This window comes from Haemaphysalis longicornis, unplaced genomic scaffold (genome assembly GCF_048455015.1).
Source record: "Haemaphysalis longicornis isolate Haplotype H1 unplaced genomic scaffold, Haemaphysalis longicornis Haplotype H1 scaffold_9, whole genome shotgun sequence".
In the NCBI taxonomy this organism is placed as follows: domain Eukaryota; kingdom Metazoa; phylum Arthropoda; class Arachnida; order Ixodida; family Ixodidae; genus Haemaphysalis; species Haemaphysalis longicornis.
The window spans coordinates 141,005,036-141,025,505 of record NW_027526460.1 but is presented as its reverse complement, the minus strand read 5'-3'; the positions used below and the strand labels follow the sequence as shown (position 1 = coordinate 141,025,505).

Genomic DNA, 20,470 nt, shown 5'->3' with positions numbered 1-20,470 from the left:
GTGTTAACGTCAGCCGGTGTTTTTTAATGCTGAAGTATCCTTTACAGAGTACCTAAAAAATCGTGTAATGCCTGGTGAAGTGCACCAAAAACGCGCGATTAGTTGCCTCAAATATGGGTGCATCAGCCCGAGTCCTCCAGCGCAGACACATTTCCGACACGCTGGACAAAGTTTAGATTTCTAGAGGGGTGCATGGAAGTTCAAAATTAAACAGCAAAATCATCTAGCCCTCCGTCTAATGATTATGATGGTTGAACGCAAAGCTTTCTTCCTGCGAAATCGAATGGGAAATGGTCAAAGTCAAAGACGCTGCGATCAAAAGACCAAACTGCGTGCTGGTCAAATTGGACGCTCAACTAGTCAAAGTTTAAATCCAGAAGGCAACCAAGGAAACCCATACGATAGAGCTTTGCGATAAACCCTCATCGTCGTTAGACGAAGGTGTGCATGTTTTTTTAAGCGTAGGTGGCAGCATTCAGTTGTGAAAATGAGTACAGGTTTTGGGCACCCTCCTGTCTTGCGTCCTTCAGCCACGCAGGAATTGGTTTTTGAAAAACCATTTACCAACTAGCCAGCAACCATTGCAATTCTTGTAAAGCAATGCTTGTCCACGACAAGCAATAACACTATCATGCGGTATTTATTCTATCAACGATTCCCGATGACTGTAGTAAGAGCATTTCTGTGAAATTAAACATGTTTCAGCCGTATGAAGTTACGGAAGCGTCGTCCATCACAATTTCTGTTTTGAGGTAAATCTTAGAAGACACCCCCCTTTATCTTTCGCTTAAGCACGACGTCGACGCCGTTTCGTCATCAACTGCCCAAGGCCAGCGCCGCAGCATTCCTAGATCGGTTGCACACACCGGCTTTGTGGGAGCATTTAACTGTAGTAAGAGCATTTCTGTGAAATTAAACATGTTTCACCCGTATGAAGTTACGGAAGCGTCGTCCATCACAATTTCTGTTTTGAGGTAAATCTTAGAAGACACCCCCCGTCTTTCGCTTGAGCACGACGTCGACGCCGTTTCGTCATCAACTGCCCAAGGCCAGCGCCGCAGCATTCCTAGATCGGTTGCACACACCGGCTTTGTGGCAGCATTTAACTGCAGTATACTCCTCGATACGCGAAACTGCAAGCAGGCATAAAAAAATTGCATGAAGCAACGAACTTTCACTTCCAGCTTGACTTGCAGCTTGGCGCATTGAGCGTCGTCTGCTATTTGTAAATACTGAGTATGGGCGTAAATAACACACATGGCATGCCTCGTAAACGTCACATCCACGCTCAAGATTTACCGATCTGAAAAATGCACGTTGGGTTACGTATGCTTTGCAAGCCGCACCGCAGAAAAACGACAGAAAGCCATGCACAGTTACGCTGCGCTGGCCGCCACCGGCATTCCACTGACGAGCGGTTCGCCACGGGCGGCGCTGTTCGCTGAAGCGACGGTGGTGCCATACAACGGCCGCCCGGTCCCTATACTCTTCGGCGGGAATTACACTTATAGTGATCGCACTGATCCAAATTCTCGCGAGACAATATTACTGTGTGGCTGTTCCAAGGAGGTTAAAAACAATTGCGCTGTTCAGCGTGGAACCATCACGTACTTCGTTCACAGACGGCGAAAAGCGGCACGTACGGACCTTTTTAAGGCCGACTACCATATATGTTGTTAGGAGACATACGTTCTGATATTATTTCCTCACTCCTCGTCTATTTCGTGAGGCGAGGCCCGTACGAACAGAACAGAGCTGGTTTTAAGGCGGGGTAAAGAGCGGATCCTGAGCTTATTTTAGTCGCAGCTCCGTGGTCGCAGCTCTTCCAAATAAATTCTCGTAGCTCTCGGGAAGTTCTCAGCAGGCTAGCGTGCATGTGTGTGTGTGTGTGTATTTCGTGAGCATTGCTTTATTCATTTAAGCTTAAGGGAGACGTTAGTAATTCCAATCACCACCCGCCGCGGTGGCTCAGTGGCTAAGGCGTTGCGCTGCTGAGCACGAGATCGCGGGTTCGATTCCCGGCCGCGGCGGTCGCTTTTCTGATGGAGGCGAAAAGCAAAAATGCCCGTGTGTACGAGATTTCGGCGCACGTTAAAGATCTCCAGGTGGTCAAAATTAATCCGGAGCCCTCCACTACGGCGCGTTTCATCGCCTGCGTTGCGTCGGCGCGTTAAACCCTACAATCAATCAATCAATTCCAATCACATTCAAAAATACATTCGAGGTTAGAGCAAAACCGACTACGCCTTAATAAACACAAAAGTTGTCTTTTGTAGAGGAATATATGCTCACCTTTTGCACTCACAGCGCTAAAGACAAGCGGTCTCTTTTAAATTCGATGCTGAATTAGTTAAAAATGGAGGATTCTTCTGTTGGTTAATCTACTCTGGAGGTACGTACCGCTTTTCTAGAATAGCCGCAGCAACTCTCGGGTGTGCACTCCGTAGGCCTAACGTTTGGGTTCGTGGTGTACAGCGTGAATTGGTACCTGATGCTTGGCGTTGGCTTGGACCATTTAGAAACGGAGAAATCGATTAGACGCCGGTTTCATAACGCAAGGCACGCAGGTTTGATTACAGCCATGAGTAGCGCTTTATTTTTTGTTCACTTCACGATCATTCATCATCGTCGTCAAAGAAAGTTAAATTTCCTGCAGGGCGTATTGGCGTACAAACGAAATCAGTGATGGCACTAAAGCTACACTTTGAAATACATATCTGTTTGTACGGAAGAGATGCTAGGTTTTCTAACAATACGAGGCTATTACCATCCCGTTGAAAATAATGATTATATCATGATTGAGGCTGCCGCATAAATAACTATCGTATTGCATAGCCTCGTTAACGGGGGAGCATGTTAACATTTTTAAAAATTCTATTGCACAAGTTAGATCGACGCGCCGGTATTGGGTCTTTGTTAAAATGCGAACTACAGCTTCTCGCGGTACCCTGTGCACCTGTAATTCTTATTTTATTGCCTTGGGTTTATCAAAGTCACACATAGTTGGTGCCAAATAAAAATTGCCCGTTTAAGAACATGTGAACGAACGGAGAAATTCGGAAGGTTAAATCGTTGGTCGCTTAAAACAGCTTGGATAGGAGTAGCGTATTTTGATTTTGAAAGCTGCTTTGGTTATACCGAACATGTAGTTTACAAAATTCATTGTGTTTCTCTCGATAGCTTGCGCTTTCTGGGACACGGCGATAGTGACGCCTTTTTTATAAAGGCCACCGACATCACGTCGGTAGCTAACAGAGGCTTGGGCCGTCGTTACTTGCTACTGTATCGAACTTATACTGGACGGATATTAGGCGAACAGAAAAACTAAACTCTTTCCAAGTCTGCGCAACAAATAGCAATTTGTCTCTTCCCTGTCCGTTGCTCGTCGAACTAGGAAACACACGCACTATATATGTTTGGACCGCTTAGTGAAGATTTTGCACAGGTATGTGTTGCTCGTAGTTTTCCCTGTGCCTTTCGAAAAATTATCCAAAGTTGACCGCAAGCTTTAGTTTCAAAATCAGAAATAGGTTCTCTGGTCGTATATCCGTTGTTTTATTTTTTTATTTCCTCTGTGCGCATCGAGACACAGTGAAGCGCCTTGTAATTTGTCCTGTAGCGAAGACGCATTTCCGTACGTTAATCAACGCCACGTGTCTTTACGCTGTTCCTGCGATATTTTTCTGCTGTTATTTCAATCGTACACACATAAACGAAGGGATACGGCCTCGCACAAGGGCACGCAAACACAAGGTCGAGCGAACACGAGGGCCCGACGCGACGACGTTCGCGACGACGGTCAAAGAGCCGGCCCGAATAAATCGGCGGTGCCGCCCGCCGATCATGAGATAATATGCGTGCGCCAGTGTGGACCACGAAGTTTCGCGCCCGCCGCCGGGTCCTTGGCGCCTAATTGGCCACCCGGCCTGTACTGCTGCGTCCCGGGAGCCCCCTCGGTTTGCGCACTCTTGCCCGCCCCTTCGGTGACCGCGAGAACAAAGCGTTGCGAAACGGACGGGCGCCGTCGGCGATGCCACTCTTCTCGCCTCTGTGCCAGGCAGGGTCCCACCGGCGGAGAAGGGAACGGAACCACCTCCCGCCCACGTCACTGGTGGCTTCTGTGGATGCTCTCTCTCCCCGCAAAGTATACCGACGCGCCTCGCTGCAGTGTACTCTCGAGTTGACGTGTGACGCGCGAGAAGACTTGCACCGCGCGATTGCGTCAGTCGCCTGCCATGTGCCCGTGGCTCCCTTGTATAAAGACATAGTGCCGAACCGTAGAAGCGTCGAGTGTAACGGAAGATCCCGGGAGCGCGACGCCAGTGCGGCAGCGAGAAGACTTGGTCTTGCGCGTCACCGACTCTTCTCTGCTCGTCTTGCGTGTGCCGGGATACAGTTGCCGCTGTCGTCGAGCTGCGCCAGGCAAGCCTGGACATCGATACACTTACGAGCCGTCACTACGCGAGTATATGTGAGAGCACCCGTGCGCACAACGTCTCTAACTGCTTCTTTCACTGGGACCGATAGTGGGTGGGAATTGCACGGTTCCAGGTCTGGAGCCACGTCTACCACCCGAAAAGCTTTGTACCAGCGCAGTAGTCTGAATGTTGCTTCCTTTGTATGTCACAATGGTACCACGTGTGCTGGAAACGACTTTTTCGGGGACGCGGCCAACCGAGCAGGAGAACGATTCGCGAGAACACTCAAAAGATGTTGTTCAGGCTGCTCTCCTGTGCCTTATACTTAAAGGCTTTGTTATTGGTATGACCAATGGTGTGAAGTAGTTTGTCAACTGGAAAGTGTGCGTCACCTTCTATTTGGCACAAAAATAGAGCTGGCTACAAATGCCTTCTGCAGTCTGTCAACAACACACGAGACAGACTCGGCAAGCAACATGGCATTCGTCTCTTTGTCTGGCATATATTGTTACGCTTATGCTGAATTGACTAAGCATCAACGAGTGCAGTTAAGACCTTTGCTATCTGTTTTAGCCCGTTTCCTTGGTCTTGTGATATTTTCTGCAGTATGTCAGCAAGCGGCGCAGTGCACTGCGCACGCAAGCATAACTCCAACACTCGTGCGTTGCTTGTTCTATCGCCTCATGGTCGCTAGTGGACAGAGGTGCCTGAAGGCGGTGCTTTGTCCCTCCTCTGTTGCAGACCCGGACCGCGAGGGGGCGGCCGGTGGGGCGCGGTCTCACTCGGTGTCCGAGCCTGGCTCGCGGGCCCACGTCAACAGCGCCTTCAGCATGGCCGAGGAGGGCTATGGCGCCATCGACCGCGATGACGACCACCCTCACGAGCCCACGCTCTCGGGCTCTGCGGTCGTCGTGCCATGGTGGATCATGGAAGACAGCAAGGTACCGCACTTCTATCCTCCCCTTCTGCTCGTCTTCTTCTTCTTCTTTTTTTTTTTTGCCTTGCCACAGAGGGAGAAATACCTGCATGGACGGCATGTCACGTCAAAAATTTCAAATCTCTAGCCACAAACTGCCCGCGTTTCTGCTTGTTTCGCTGCGAACGACATACAAAGACAATGGCTTCTTGTCGCAACTGCCCCGTGAATCCTTTTCCCTCTCCCCGACCCCACTTCTCTGCTTTCCCGACCCTTGCCCCTTTTCCCCCTTACAGAATTCCTGGCGTTCCAGATAGAGAGAGAAGGCTTTTTAATAAAGCTTTTTCAAGGGGCTACGAATACAAAATGAAAGTTTGGTTCATTCGAATGATTGCCTCATTAGAATAACTCTGACACTACTTTTAACGCAAACTTTACTCAAATACGCTGTATAATGAGGAAAAAGGAGACTGCGCATGCGGCACCCAAGATGATTTCCCGCACTAGAACCTATAACGTATATGGGTAGCTGTGCGATTGACTGAGGCCGGTAAAAGCGAACGCAAGTTAGGTAGGGCTTACAAGCTTGTAGAAGTAACAATTAGCGCTTAAATTTTATGCATATTCTTTGAATAGTAGTCAGACTAATGGGGGGGGTAAACAATGTAAATTGCGAACGCACACGTAAGCATAATCACCAGTGCGTATTGCGGGTACTATGCTTGTTTTTGCTGCACAGCTGTCCGGCCCTTTGGGGTTGTCTCACCACACTGGCCGATTTGCGTAAGCCACATTGTCTTACGTGACCTTGTTTGTCGAGCACCCGCTGCTTCACGAAACGATTACTATCAACCGGAAAAAAAAAAAAAAAGCCACGTACAAATCCCGTCAAAAACAAAGCAACTCTGCAGAGCGGTCCTGAGCGCTATCGTAGCGCCATCTAGGAGGACGGAAGGCAAACAAGGCAACAAAATACGTTTCCCCGTTCGCTGCAGCCTCAATCAATATTGAAACATCCGTTTAAAGAACCTGCCCCGGATACGTCATCGCTTACGCCACGAAACACCCGATGCAGCAGGAATATTGAAAGTTTGCCTTTGTATAATTTCTTCGTGAATGAAGCTTAATTTCTTAGTGAATAAAGCATAGTTTTCTTCTCTTAAAGCGCTGAGGGCACTTTACAACACCAAATCTTTCGAATGAAACAAACTTGTGGTAATTCTTCATGACCCCCTTAATGCGCTAGCAGGATCATCCCATCTAGCGGCAAGGCTTGCTACACCAGATACGGATGACTCTGGGACTGTGGGGGACGTCAAACACTGTGGAGACAACAGCCAAAGGGAAAACAAAAATGCACGAGAAACTCGGTGGAGGTATATGCGTTAACTAATGGATTAGAACGCGGAGTTGGCTCCTAAAAGAGCTCCTGGGTTTAAATCGTATTTTTGGGGTTAAAACGCGTGTTTTTATAACGCGGTTGATGCGGGTATTTTGTGCATGCTTGGAAAGATTATAGCGGCAGCATTTGTTTCTGTCTGAATTAGTTCAGTTAGTAAAGCATTGAAAGCGTATAATCCTAGCTCTTTATTGTGGATTTCCCAGTTGCAAAACTTAAAATTCTAAGAAAACATCCTCAGCGTTTGTATTTACTGACCGATATTGATGGTTAAAGTGTAACTGGGGCAAAAATTACGATGCACCACTATGAGATTTAAAGTGCGGGGTTAGGGGCTGGAGTTAGGTTTTGTCTTGGCGCTTTACGTCATCTTAATACTAAAACTCATATTTAAGTTTAAAAATGCATGAGGGCATTGGCGCTGTCGAAAGGAAGATATTGGGGTTAGTGTTTTCAGAATGTGACAACGTTAACCAAAGCTATCGGGTTATGAATAGTGAGCAAACAGATAATCTAAGAGCATATTGCCGGAGCTCACGCTTTGCATCCTTCCTCGGCAGTGGCCGGGGAGCAAGTGGTTTACTCGAGTAAAAGACAGACAGACGGACAGACGGATGGATGGACAGACAGATGGACAGACAGATGGACAGACAGACGGACAGACAGATGGACAAACTGACGGACATACAGATGGACAGACAGACGGACAGAGGGTGAGAGGGAGACAGAGATGGGGAAACTTCCGCACGGGGCACCTTGAGTATTCAAGGTGACGGTGAGTGGCGTCACCGCGTACCCCGAGCCCCATAAATATAAGTTGTCACCAGTCGTGGCGATATGTTGAAAGGTGGAGGGAAAGTGGAGGGAAGAGCCCTGGTCAAGTTCCGGCTGATGGGCTCCCTGTCTATCTACTAGGTAGGGAGCTCCCGGACCTTGCTGGGAATTAGGGTAACCCATGTGACTATGTGTACTACCCGTTCCCTAGTTCTTTTTCTGTGCCTAATGGAAAATTCAACCCCCCTTATAAAACCTGGTCGGTCCCTGGAAAGGGACTGTACCAAAGTTTTCTTTCCACCTTCCCGACCATCACTTTCCCGAAACATGGTAAATACCTCGTTTCTTGATAATTGAATCTGTTGATAAAGAAAAGCCTGTGTGCTCAAAATTTGTATTATTAATCGCGAAGAAAGCATTATCGGTGACTCATGTGAAGTTAAGAAAAGAAGAAACTTCGACAAAGAACTTTGTCGAAGCAAAATGCCAACAGCAGGTCACGAAACTTGTCACTCAAGCCCGCATGTTAAATCTGGAGATCAAGGTCGCACCTCAGCGCAGCTTTAAAAGCGCTCAAGGTGTGGTCTCTGAGCCAAGTCTGATAAGCGGAACGGACACTGACCTGCTGGAAGGCTTGAAGAAACAAAGCGTTGCAAGCCCGTCGCCATACGCATAAATATCAAATCCCAACCAAACATTTCATCCTGACTTTCAACCGTTCAACAATTCGACTCTTCCGCACTATATCAATGCAGGCTTTATCCGTTGTTCTGTTGGGGCTTACATTCCAAACCCGCACCGCTGAATGAAGGGTCAGCGTTTCAGGCATGCAACCAACTCTTGCCGTGGCCGACTTACTTTCGCAAAGTGTTCTTCACACGACTACAAAACAGAAACGTGCGAACTACACAGTTCACCTGCAGCAGCGGCCAGGGTCTACACCCCGCACGCTCCCGAACTCGTGACGAGTTTCAAGTTGAAAATAAAATAATAAACACCAAAATAACTGTGAACAACTATTTCTCAGACACCTGAAGGAGGTTCGCCTCCTTCCCCCTGGGGAGGTAAAACGAAGCTGGCTGCTCGTCGGGGGGCGGAGCGGCGCCTGGTCTCGGTGGCGACACAGTGCCGTGAGTCCGGCCTTTTCCGACCCTGCCCCCTGCAGAGTTGTCAATGGCAGCCCAACCCTTCAACCCGTAATCGCATTGCAAGCCGAGCCCACAGCGGCTGCTGGTGCAACTACCTCTGTCGGCAGCAATGTCGCTCCCCCCATTTCCACTCTACCGGCCTTAAGCACACCTGGGCACGGATGGAATGAAAACGGAAGGGCCCGCGGCGGCTTACATTCCCGCAATACCGCCTTTGCCACGCGTGGCGCACCTGACGCCCTCGGCGGTGGCGGCTCATGCAAAAAGCAGCCGAAAAGGTGCTAGGTCCAGGGAGCCCGATTCGTCTTGAACTCTCGGGACATCCGACAATGACATGGACATCGCCCAGTCCCTGCGTGCATCACTGCGCAAGGAACGAAGTGCGACGTCCAAGTCTACAGAGAAAACAAAAAGAAAACCTCAACGAATCACTGCCATGAAAGGCAATACATAAACACATGCATCCCAGCGGCTCTTACACTTAATAGTGGACAGAGAAAACATAAGTCCGCGGAACTGGGTGAAAACCTAGAGGATGTGTGTGAATTACTGCATTCCAATCAGCCAAGGGTAATGTCTCCAAGTAACTCATCTCAATACTAGGAGGAGGAGGAGGGAAAACTTTATTAATGTACTAGACAGAGTTAAAGAGAGGGAGAGGTGGTAGGCCTCTCTTGCGTGGGTGGTATTACTCAGTCCGTGATCAAACTTCTTTAATAGCTGCATGGTATTGAGAAACAACAGGGACAGTTGCACGTACTCTTCGAGTAATGTCGCCAAGCGGTCTTGTAGCCAAGGGAGACCAACCTTCAAAAAGTAACTACAGGCGACGCAATTTGTTGAAAAGCAATGCCCCGGCTGTAAAAATTTTCGCACCGAACGAAGGCGTGCGTTGATAAACTGTCACAGGGGAAGCCTTCCCGCAAACACTGCAAGGGAAGGCGCGATGCGTCAGAAACCACTCTTTGTTGATCGCGCAGTGACCGCACTTTCCTGAAAGTCGTTGCAGCATACGTAGCTACCGTGTGCAGCAAAAGAACTCGTATTGTTAACAGCCCCCCGGGACACCGACAGACACGTAATTGCAAATGCTCTCATTAACGGGATGGTTATCACCACCGTCTATATCCCATGGGGTTGCTCAGCTTATGTAGAGTTCCGTAGCGTTTAAGCTAGAAGCTGTGCCTTCAGAAACTGGTTTTAACGCTTCAAGTGCCGGACAAGTGCCAATACCAGGCAGTCCAGGCCTGTGAAGTGATTGCGATGGTCCTGGAGTCGATGCATGGTGACGGCTGTGCTGTCCAGCGCACCAGGGAAGCCTGGTGCGCCAGACGTGGTGCGTGAAGATGCGCAGTCGCAGTGGGTGGGCAACACCAAGCAGGGCATTGCAGGACAAGTTTTTGAAATTTCTATGTGCTGACGGAGCGCATGATTCTTCGTTTGTGGTGGAAAACAGTCCCGTATATCGCTTCAAAATACTCGAGCATAAACGGCAGCTGGTAATTCGTCTCGCTCACGAAGGAACGGCGGGCAGTTCGTGCATTCACGAAGCCTGCCCAACCAAGCACTTAAGCACTGTGCAGAAGACGCTACAATGTCCAGAGCTCCTTATATGTAGCCGAGAACATGAAGCGCTATGATTTGTTTGTACCTCTATATCGCCTTACGCAACCCATCATGGAACGCCGCATGTCAGAGCGTCATCGCTCACATTCAAGGTGATATGCATCGCCTGGCCGTGGTTCAGCGCATGCGTGCACTCAGTTTCCAGCTGCCGATTTACGCGCCCTACAGCTGCACCTGTGCTCCAGAACGTGGCGTACTGCTGCTACCATTTGAGCAACCCAGGCACCATTGCTGGGAGCAGCAATCGCCACACACGGGCGATCTGGTTCCTCGCTGCCATAGGAAGAATGACCGCCGAGAACCGAGTCGTCAAGCTAGCTGGACAGTGCACTTACACCGAGAAGTGTCGGAACAAAAGTTCGCCAGCAACTTTTAGGGGCGAGGCCCCTTCGGCGCGGTGGTGTTGGCGTCTCATGTCGTCGTCGTAATCGTCGTCTCATGCAGTCACGGTATTAAAACCCCGGGACACTCGTTTACGCCTCGCGCTCGAGAGCTTCGTGCATCATAGACCAGAGACTTTTACAGCAAAGCTGTATACCTCTACCCCCCAGCGGTTTCATCTCTGTTGGCAAACACCCGAAGGCGCCAAGCATACACTTATACACTGCATGCTTCGCCCCTCCCCACGTTTCACGTTAATGGAGGTGGCCCTGGATTTTTTTTTTTTTTTTGCATAGCATCTGTCTCCTACGTGGCTCGATTATAGCATGGTCGAGAAACGCCCGTGTGTCCCCGTACACGTTCGCTATCTCCAGGTGGTCCAAATTAATCCATGTAGATCTGCAGCACTACGGCGCTCCTCATAGACCAGTTGTAGCCCCAGTGCACAAAACCCTAACTTTGGCCGATTTTGTGACGGGGCTCTGCTTAACATCGTTTGAGTTACGCGCTCTCGACACCGCGTCAATCCTTGCAGCTGACTAGGCGAGCAAGCCACGTGCAGGCGGGTCTTGAGACTGCGGCGGTGTACAGGAGCTGCGGTAATAATTTCGCGCTTCGCTTGCCAGACGCAGCGACGGGAAGCTGCTTGACGTGTTTGCGTTCGCATCTCCCGCCGGTGCCTATGCGAGCCAGGTGTCGTCCGCACGCCGCGTAAGACGGAGAGCACGCCGACGGGGTATTCCAACGGCACGTGTAATTTCTCGCCCATCACACGTGGCGTTTACTGTTATAACCGCAGGGAAAGCAGACTTGGCACGGAGAGGATAAATAAAAGCATGGAGCGGTATCGATTACCTGAGCTGTAATGGACGCGTCACCGCGCATTATTCTAGGGCCAAGTGCATGCTAGCCGTCCACATATACTGCGGAATTGTTTCGGACCAACTAAAGAACCACAACAAACCACATGCATACATAGGCTGGCCGAGGTTACTTAATGACAACAGTGAACAGCGCGAAGAAAGAGTGCGTTATTACGACAATAAATATATGAAAGGGATGTGTGTTTTTGACCAGACGAAGACATAAGTTAGACGGGCCGAGAAGACTATCTTCGTCTCTGGATTTTAGTCGAAGGAAGGAAGGTTAGGCGCGGGTTTTCGTAGCAATAGCCGCATCTAGGGATAGAGCAGATAATAGCACTGAGCGCGCGCATGCGCAGATAACCGCGGCACCAATGACTCAATGGAGACATGCGGTATTTTATTCAAAAACGGTTTGTCATGCGTCTCCTTTACCATTCAAGCATCTCAAAAAGGTACCATGAAGGCGTACAGTGTTGCTTTCTTTTAAAGTTTGGGCACCGCACTAAAATAACTGAGGAATTCGGGTTGAAAGCGGGAATTTCAAATTGCCCTTTCATTGGACCAATGCACGACGTAGCGAGAGCTTCGCGACGTACATGGGGGAGCTGCCGAAAGCAGGTAGCCAGGACAATGACTCAATGCGACCTGAGGAAAACGAAAGTTTGGAATCTCTGATCAACCCCGGTTTAACATGGCATGACGTTCCGCCATGCCACGGGGCGTAGCCATGGGCCTGGTTCTGTCTTAGGGCGATGAAACTGACTGGGATTGGACGACTTCAGCCCACCTGAACCCTCTGTTGGATGCCGCAGCTTGCTTTGTAACTCTTACGACTTTAAAAGCTGTCGCGCGTTTACAAGACCACGCAAAAAAAAAATGGCCGCGTATCTGCTCGCTTGCAAGCAAATGTAATCGAACTGCATTTCCTCTCTCCTCCGCACACCCCTCACGCTGTTCTCCTATTCGCTCCTCACATGGTAAACGCAATAGAGGTTTGCTGAATTCGATTCAATTCGATCAATTTTTCCCGCTTTCAGACTGGTGGTGCGCCATGTGTTGAAACCTTTTGTTACTGTTCGCCATCGCGAGCAAGCCACGAGGTTGCAGCTGGAGCGCGAAAACTTTTTGCGTTCTGTGGCTAAAAAAATGTTTTTAAAACGTTTTTCGTTTGCTGTCACAAAGGTTACGCTCACGTCTATTTTTAACTGAAAAAACAGTGCTACTATCATTTACGCATTTGTGTTTTGATTCAAATAAGCTGAGTGTTTTCTGTTAGCTGAGGAATGTTGACAATTACACAGTGAACTTTTGTGCACCCTAAGACTCTAAATGGTGTTGTGCAAGTGTGATTATGGTGGTGGAAAGTGGCTGCACCCATTTTCTTTAGGCCCTACCACCTTTATTCCTAGCTATGGCTGTAACTAAACCCATTGTCTGAGTGAACACCCTCGTATCTTTATAGGGTGTTGAAATGGTGCGGATGTGCGGGATCAGTAGTAAATTAGTAGTAGTAGTATGCAGTTTTGAACACCGTGAGGCACATCCCTCCGCTCGTGGGAAATATTCAAGAGCACCCTTGTAGCTTCTCATTTGTAAGAAGTACGGCCCTCGTCATATCTAAAGATTATCGTTAAGCTATTAGCAGTTGTTACGCGACAATTCTACAGCACACCAATCTGTGTTAGTCGCCATAACATTCTATTCTTGGTAGTACTCATAAGACGTCAAGAATGTGTCGTAAATCGAGTAGAACGATAACACGATATTTTTCCGTCATTTCATGGTTTGCTCGTATCAGTGAAAAATGAATTTTTTTGAAAAGCATAGAAACAGGAACACACTGAGTGTTCACAGTGCTCTACAAAAGCTGTGAAATGTGTTGTAAGATGGTTACACCTATTTTTTTGTTGTGTGTTATTTTTATGCTGTGCGAACACGATTTAACGTAACAAGGTGAAGCAACGAATGCATTTCTTGGAGTGTTGAAAGAGTGTGGTATAGGTATGGGGTAGGTAATGTGATACCATAACGTATTGAGCACAATAACTACAGTGCTTTTCCAACTCCACGTTACGATAAAGAGGCTGTTGCAAATCTTCATCCTGACTTGTGTTGCTGACATTAATATGGCTAATTCGAAAATTAGTGCTATATTGTCTGATTTTCGAGAGAAGCCCACCGACTCGAGCAAATTGTTGTCCTCTGGTGGATATAAAACCAAGGACAAAAGCCGTATTTGTAAGGTACCGTGAGTATATATTCGCTCTCCCCTTGTCTAGCGTTCATTTTCCTACCTCATTTGTGACCAAAGTGCGAATGTTGTGCGTGTTGAGTTTGTCAATATGTCATGTAGCACGGTCAGCGAACGCCATGGCAACACGTAGCTACTAATTGCTAATAAGCCCAACCTTCTTTTTTCTTTTAATCGTCCCGCCCTTTTTTTAGCCGAAACATCTTTTAAAAGTCTTTTTGCGCCCTCGTGAGCCAATAAGGGTTTTACAAAGTTTAGTGTGTGCGGAACAGTCTGGAAATGTTTGGTGTCTACATCTCGTTCAGGATTTTTTAAGTGCGAATGCACTTTATAAGCGACCCTGAATTCCGTCGACCGCCGTCCGTCCGCAGCACAGGTGTTATCGCGCGCCTCCTCGCCCCTAGCAACGGCGCGGAGCGGAGGGGAGCGTGTGCATAGTAACGGCGCGCGCGTGTAGTAACGGAGCGCGCCACGTGATGGCGCGCGCATCGACGGCGCTCCGGCGGTGAGCGCGGGCCGGCGCGCGGGCAGCCGCGGCGGCATGCGCGGCGGCCTCGCGGCTACTCGCGGCGGTGCGCTCCTCCTCTCCCCTCTCTTCTCGCCGTAAACTGCGGGCGCTGCTCTCCTCCTCCTCTCTCCTCGCAGTGACTGCTAGCGTTGGCGCGCCTCGTATACTGTACATACTCTTTCTACTCCTCGACTCTTTAATCCACAAATTAACAGCCGTGCATTCGCACTTACACACTCTCCCCCTCGGGGAAGTGCGGGGGAATTTTTTTTTCTTTTGGCCGTGCGGGCGGCCTAATCGAGAGAGAGAGATACAGGCAGGCAGAGCACCGTTTTCGCGTTTGATTTTGCTCAAAGAAGCTATCTTTTTCAATCTGCATCGTCCCAGCCACTCGTTGGTTCGCCTTCGACTCATGTTTATTTCCGGCTAGTTTTTGTTCTGCACCTTTTTGTTTGTCGACTGCCGTATTGCAGCAAAATAACGTTATTTTTTTAAACACTGAGTTGTAGCCATACACATGCAAAAATGTTTCAATTTACGGTTTATTCTGCCGTCATCAGCCAACTGCGCAAATTGCTCACAAGTTCGATGAGCTTAAAGTAGCAGCGGGCGAGCCGCCTCCTTTGCGTTTTCCTTATAGCTTATCTGATTGGAGCTCGCTTTAAAATTGGCATATGAGTTCTTAGGAGACAACCTTTCAGACGAAGCGAAGTTGCATGTTGTCTTCGTGGTACCTTTAAAGCTGCCCTCATGCTATCGCGTTTTCGCTCTGCCATACCTGTTTATTCGCCCAGTTGTTCACGTCGGTGCTGCTCTCATTCATACCTGCTTGCGCATTCCCTGAAATTACGGTTTCGTAGCTATTATTGTTTATTGTTAAATTTTGTGGTAATGATGGTGAAAAAAGAAAGTTGCCGTTCCCACCTGAGTGCATACAACGTCGCAAGTAGCATACAGCACAAACACAACTGGTGGCTACTTTTACGTCATCAATTCTTGTGATTGCTGAAGACGTATTGGTAGTCCTACGTTAACGGCCGAAAAATGTCCTTGGTATTCAACGCGAACATACGCTGGCTACGATTCGTAAGTGTTTGGTTGCTTCTATACTTCTATGCAGGTAAGTGGTTTAAGTCATTTGGCTGGCTTCATCACGGAGCGTTCTAAAAAATGTTGCGTGTAATAACGTGAAAGTTGAAACAGTCCGTAAGGCGATGGTGAGTTTCCAGCCTAAAGTTTATCTCACCTGGTCACGAATAAAAACATGTTAAGGGACATGACATTTCACGCTGAAAATAACAAATCGGATCGTCATGATCGAGCGTTCGCCACACACTCCACACACTGTTAAAAAAATCGAAAGGGTGCCTGCAACTAGGATTCGAAAATGGGACTAGGTGATTCCCAGCTTGGTATTCCCTGCCGACTTTGCTACGAAGAGATGGTGTCTATAGAGAGCAAACAGTCAGTGGTCATTATACCGTACCCTACCGTAGCGTACCCTACCGTACAGTGACCATTGTACTGTACCGTATCGCTTGCAGGATTACGCTTGGGGTTCATTACGGAAACAGACACAAAAGAACTTGCACTTGGACAAAATACGGCGCACTTACAACTCATTTTATTCGAAATGAAGGGAGAGAGCATACGGGAAGCGCGAAAACAACGAGTTTGTTAAAGTGGGGAAGCAAAGGCTACAATGATTAAGTGAGGCTAGCAAAGGTCATGCCAGTGGAATATGTGGCAGTTGCAATGATTCTTCTAAAAACGGTCTCACGCGTATATCGAGTGCAATAGAAGGGGAGCTCAAGCACAATCTTTGAGCACCGACATCGTAGCAAGGGAATAGTGTGTATCCGAAAAGCGGCTGCGCACTTGCACCTTGCTCGGTGTGTGCCAACACTCCATCAGATTCAATTATGCCCTTGAAATAACGTGTCATATCACACCGCATAGTCATAGGATCTGAAATTAACCACTCGCTTCTGTAGAATGACGCTATTAATTTCACACTTTTCGAAGCCTGCGGCAGGCTGCGCCCTCTCGGATCCGGGGGTGGAGCCATACTTTGTCCTGAACTGAACCAGTCGGTGTACATTCATAGTAAAATTACAGCGGAAACTTGACGGTTGAAAGACCAGAACACGGCATAACTGGGCGCCTCCTCTTCTTGATTAGCAGGCTATTTTTGCGGTTTAACTTTGGCACACCAGAAGCTGAGATCTGCTGCTCTGCTGCTCAGGAGGCCAGCCCCAACAACAACAACAACCTGGACCTCGGGCGGCCCCGCATCCGGATCCACCGGCAGGCCATGAACCAGGAGGAGCTGGTCAAGAATTTCGGCAACGAGAGCACCGACGCATCTCTCTCGCAGAAGGTGAGTAGGCTGATCCAACGTTACTAGAATAAGCTCAGTTTCGGAGCTCCTCATCCCCGCCAGCGGAAGAGGGTGTCCCGAACGGCGGTCGCGAGAACTAGCGGCGCTGCAGTCAAGTCATGCGCTAAGGGACCTTAGTCATGCGCTACTCTCGGCGCGTCGTCTGCTTCGTTGGGCTGATCGTCGTGAGATGTTAAGTTGACCATACTCTTTTAAAACGTGAGTATGAGACGGACCGATGGCTGCGTAAAGGCAAAAATAGTCAGGAGAAGGCGATTCTTTTCCAGGCCATTCCAAAGCATCGCGCTGTCTTGAGCGAAATGAAATTGAAAAGCACTCAAGTTAGCTTATGTCAGACTACGTTCGGTTAGGTCCAGGGTGCCGTAGGTTTGGTTCAGGTTAGGTTAGGTGAGGTTTACGATGGATTGGGTTAGATTACGTTACCTTACGGTGGAACGGCCATTTTAGGTGCCTTATCGTATGCCATTATGTACAGTTCAGCGCAAAAATAGACAGGGACTAGAAAAAACGCAACACCAGAGCGCTAGTCCCTGTCTTTTTTTTTTTTTTTTTTTGCTCTGAACTGTACATCATGAAATACCGACCAAGGCAGTCAATTACGTATACCAGACTGCTATCTGGATAGGCCCTGACGTCCCTTCCGGTGAATCCACTCCTGCCATGTTAGGATGTCTACGAATCTCCCAACTTTTCTTATTTAGTATGCGGCGCTTCGCCCTCTTCACCGCAAATTATCTCCAAATATCACTGATAAAGCCCCTTCTACATGGTGCGAATTTACCCCCTAATTCGCAGGTGCATTTGCCTCATGTAGAACGTGCCTAAGGCACGCGGGGGCTCGCCAACTCTCGAAGGAACTGGGGACACCGCCAAATATGTTGAAAAATCAGGCGTTCTAGTCTTCTCCGCTGGCAGTTTCGTTTACACTAATAGCTTTCTAGAAGCTCCGGGAAAAGTGATCGCGGCATTTAACCAAATTTAGCCCCCGTAGCAGTAAAAGATTAAGGCACACTCTTCATGGACCGTCTTGAAATGGCGTCACTTCTGTCCCATTTTCTGTAATGCGTTCATGATACTTTGGCTCAAGTTTTGATTTCTTCGTGGATGACTAGGACAAGTCAGACTGTATGCTCAGGGATTCGCTATTTCTTTCTGCTACTACACAACTCTAAAATAGGCAAGTTGAAACTCGTAACGTTATTTAGCCCAAGTAACAAAATTTGTTGTCTTCGGCATTCGTTTGCTGCTTACTTGACGTTTGGCTGAAAATAGTCCGGTTACTCTTCCTGGTTAAGTGAATTATGACTTCCGCCTGGTTTCTTAGCACTCAAGGTGGATTCACCCTGCTAAGCACTTCTCAAGTGCAGAGGCATTTTTGAAAACTCCTCTTCTCTCCGCCTAATAATTAAACGACGCGGGGAGCGTATGATTTATAGGTCCATGTTGAGCTCATGCGACCTGAACAGCCAGCACACTCCCACTAAGGCTTGCAGCATGGAAGCTTCTCAAGATCACACGTTTTAGGCACAATTTTTCCGTCAGCCTTCCTTCGTTAAATTTCGAGGCCCGCTCGTTTTAAACCGAAACTATGCGCATGCGCAGTTGAGCCCGACTGAAGCTAATCTTTCTCTCCTTCCTGTCCTTTGCACGCTGCTGACCGGGTGGCGTCGTTGTCCCCCCGTGCGCAGGTGAAGCTCAAGTTCCTCAACTGCTGCGCCTGCACGCCGCTGAGCCTGCTGTACTCGGTGCTTCCCGTGCTGCAGTGGCTGCCTCGGTACCGGGTGCGCGAGTGCCTCGCCAAGGACATCATGGCCGGATTCACCGTCAGCATCATGCACATACCACAGGGTACGCGCCATCCTCCGCCGCGTATCTGCCGTAATGAAGACGGCGACACTTCTTTCTTTCCCCTTGGGTTCCTGCGCGTCCATACTAGCTGGTTTGTTACACCTTTTGTAGGCCAGGTTTGCGGTTCTACACGCATTTCGGCCAGCGGTCACGAAAGCGCGGTTGTGTGAGTAATAGAAAACACAAGAAAGTTGGGAGAAACATCAACGACATTATCAAAAATAGCCTATTTAGGTCCGCTGCAGTACGGCCTCTCTCGTTGACCTCAAAAGCAGGTAACAAAATTTGGGGACACCCAACAACGCGCGCGCGCGCGCGAGAGAGAGAGAGAGAGAGAGAGAGAGAGAGAGAGAGAGAGAGAGAGAGAGAGAGAGAGAGAGAGAGAGAGAGAGAGAGAGAGAGAGAGAGAGAGAGAGAGAGAGAGAGAGAGAGAGAGAGAGAGAGAGCGCTCTTTATTACATGAAAGCAAAGAGGTTTGCCGGCATGTTCCCGCCTGCATGCTACTCTGCGGGGATGGGGAGAAGGGAGTAAAGGCCCTAAAAGAAGTAGGGCAGAAGAAAGAGGGGAAACGAAGAGATTAAAAGAAAAAGTGAACACGAAGCTTTGCGTGGTGACCTAAAAGTCCACACGATCTCTCACGTAAAGTTCTGAACTGTCTCTGCGAGGCCGATTCCGTGTAAATAGTCAAATAAAGCAACCAACACTTTTCTCTGGGACGATGGAGAGGGCCAGGGTCCAAGGAGACCTTTCAAAGATATAGATGCGTTGCTGAGGCACTCAATCTTTTCTGCGAGGCGATTTCTTTCTTGGATGTATGCCGGACACTCTAGAAGGGCGTGCTACACAAATTCCCAATTAAACACCGCTGGATGCTTCGTCAAATTTTGCGCTGGAAGTAATTGTAGCTGTTGCGCCGCTGGGGCAGGTCAGCGGGGTGCTCGCCTGATATGCCACCCAACACCACCCTCCTAGCCAGGGCTGCAACTCTCCGCTTTCCCAGCGGCTCTGCATTGCTTAGGAGCGTGGTCCTTGGCGTGTTGTTTATTCTATTACGAAGCTCGGAGCCCGCACAGACGACACCGTATCTGCCATGTTGGCTCACGCGAGAACGATGGGAGGCTGATAGCACCATTTTACTAAAACATTATCCAAAATGATCAACCATTGCGTTGGCGCTCTTTGGCCATCGTTGCCCTTGCACCATAAAACAAACAGATACTACTATTGCGATGGGAGGCTGATAACGTGTTTGCCACTCTTTGCTCGGACAGCGCTTGGAAAGTTGGAAGCAGTGCAACAGACGCGGTTGCTGTGATGTCATGTGCAAGGAACGGTATACGGCCCATGAGTTGTTTTTTTTTGCCACATGCCGACGCCGGACGCCGTCTTTCCCGCACAGTGGACCATTTTAAAGCTTTCGCATTAAAAACACGGTTGCTTCATCTCTCAAAGTCTGAAAATTGGATGGGATACGTGCACTCATATATGCGCGCACATACTCTCCTTTGCAGTGGAGGGACGATTGCGTTGTCCTTGTAGAGGCGAAAGATTCGCGCCTTAAATCGCCGGGCATGACGTCACTGTTTCCATTCAGCAAATATATCAGAAGCCTCATGAGTGTCATCCGTGTTATTCGCCCGTACCTCAACAAAACTGGATAGATGTCACTGACGCTTTTAACAAATTCATTTTTTTCCCAAGCATTAACTTGAACTCACCGCTCGCAATCGCACCCCGTCCTTCCCGCAGCAAGTCCGATTCACTTGCACTCACCACTCGCATTAGCAACTAACTGCCTCTCGCACTCGCTACCATAACTCACTCTATACCCCACAATCAACGGGTGGCGAGCTGCACTCACAGCCGTCGGCGAGGGGCGTTTCTACGCGCGGCCCAAGGCCACAGCGCCCAGAGGTAACGCCGCCTGTATAACA

The 20,470-nt window shown here is 48.9% G+C and overlaps 1 protein-coding gene across 9 annotated transcripts in view; it reads left to right on the top strand.

The window, feature by feature from the left end:
* Positions 1 to 20,470, top strand: part of Prestin (solute carrier family 26 member prestin) — a 305,226-nt gene that overhangs the window by 247,747 nt on the left and 37,009 nt on the right. For 7 of the 9 annotated variants that reach the window (XM_077683515.1, XM_077683518.1, XM_077683516.1 and 4 more), the window contains exons 2-5: positions 5,160 to 5,359; positions 7,294 to 7,446; positions 16,533 to 16,667; positions 18,377 to 18,536. In XM_077683515.1, coding sequence (XP_077539641.1) covers positions 5,160 to 5,359; positions 7,294 to 7,446; positions 16,533 to 16,667; positions 18,377 to 18,536 — 648 coding nt within the window. The remainder of the gene's footprint in view (positions 1 to 5,159; positions 5,360 to 7,293; positions 7,447 to 16,532; positions 16,668 to 18,376; positions 18,537 to 20,470) is intronic. The other 2 variants (XM_077683520.1, XM_077683513.1) reach the window with 1 other exon arrangement.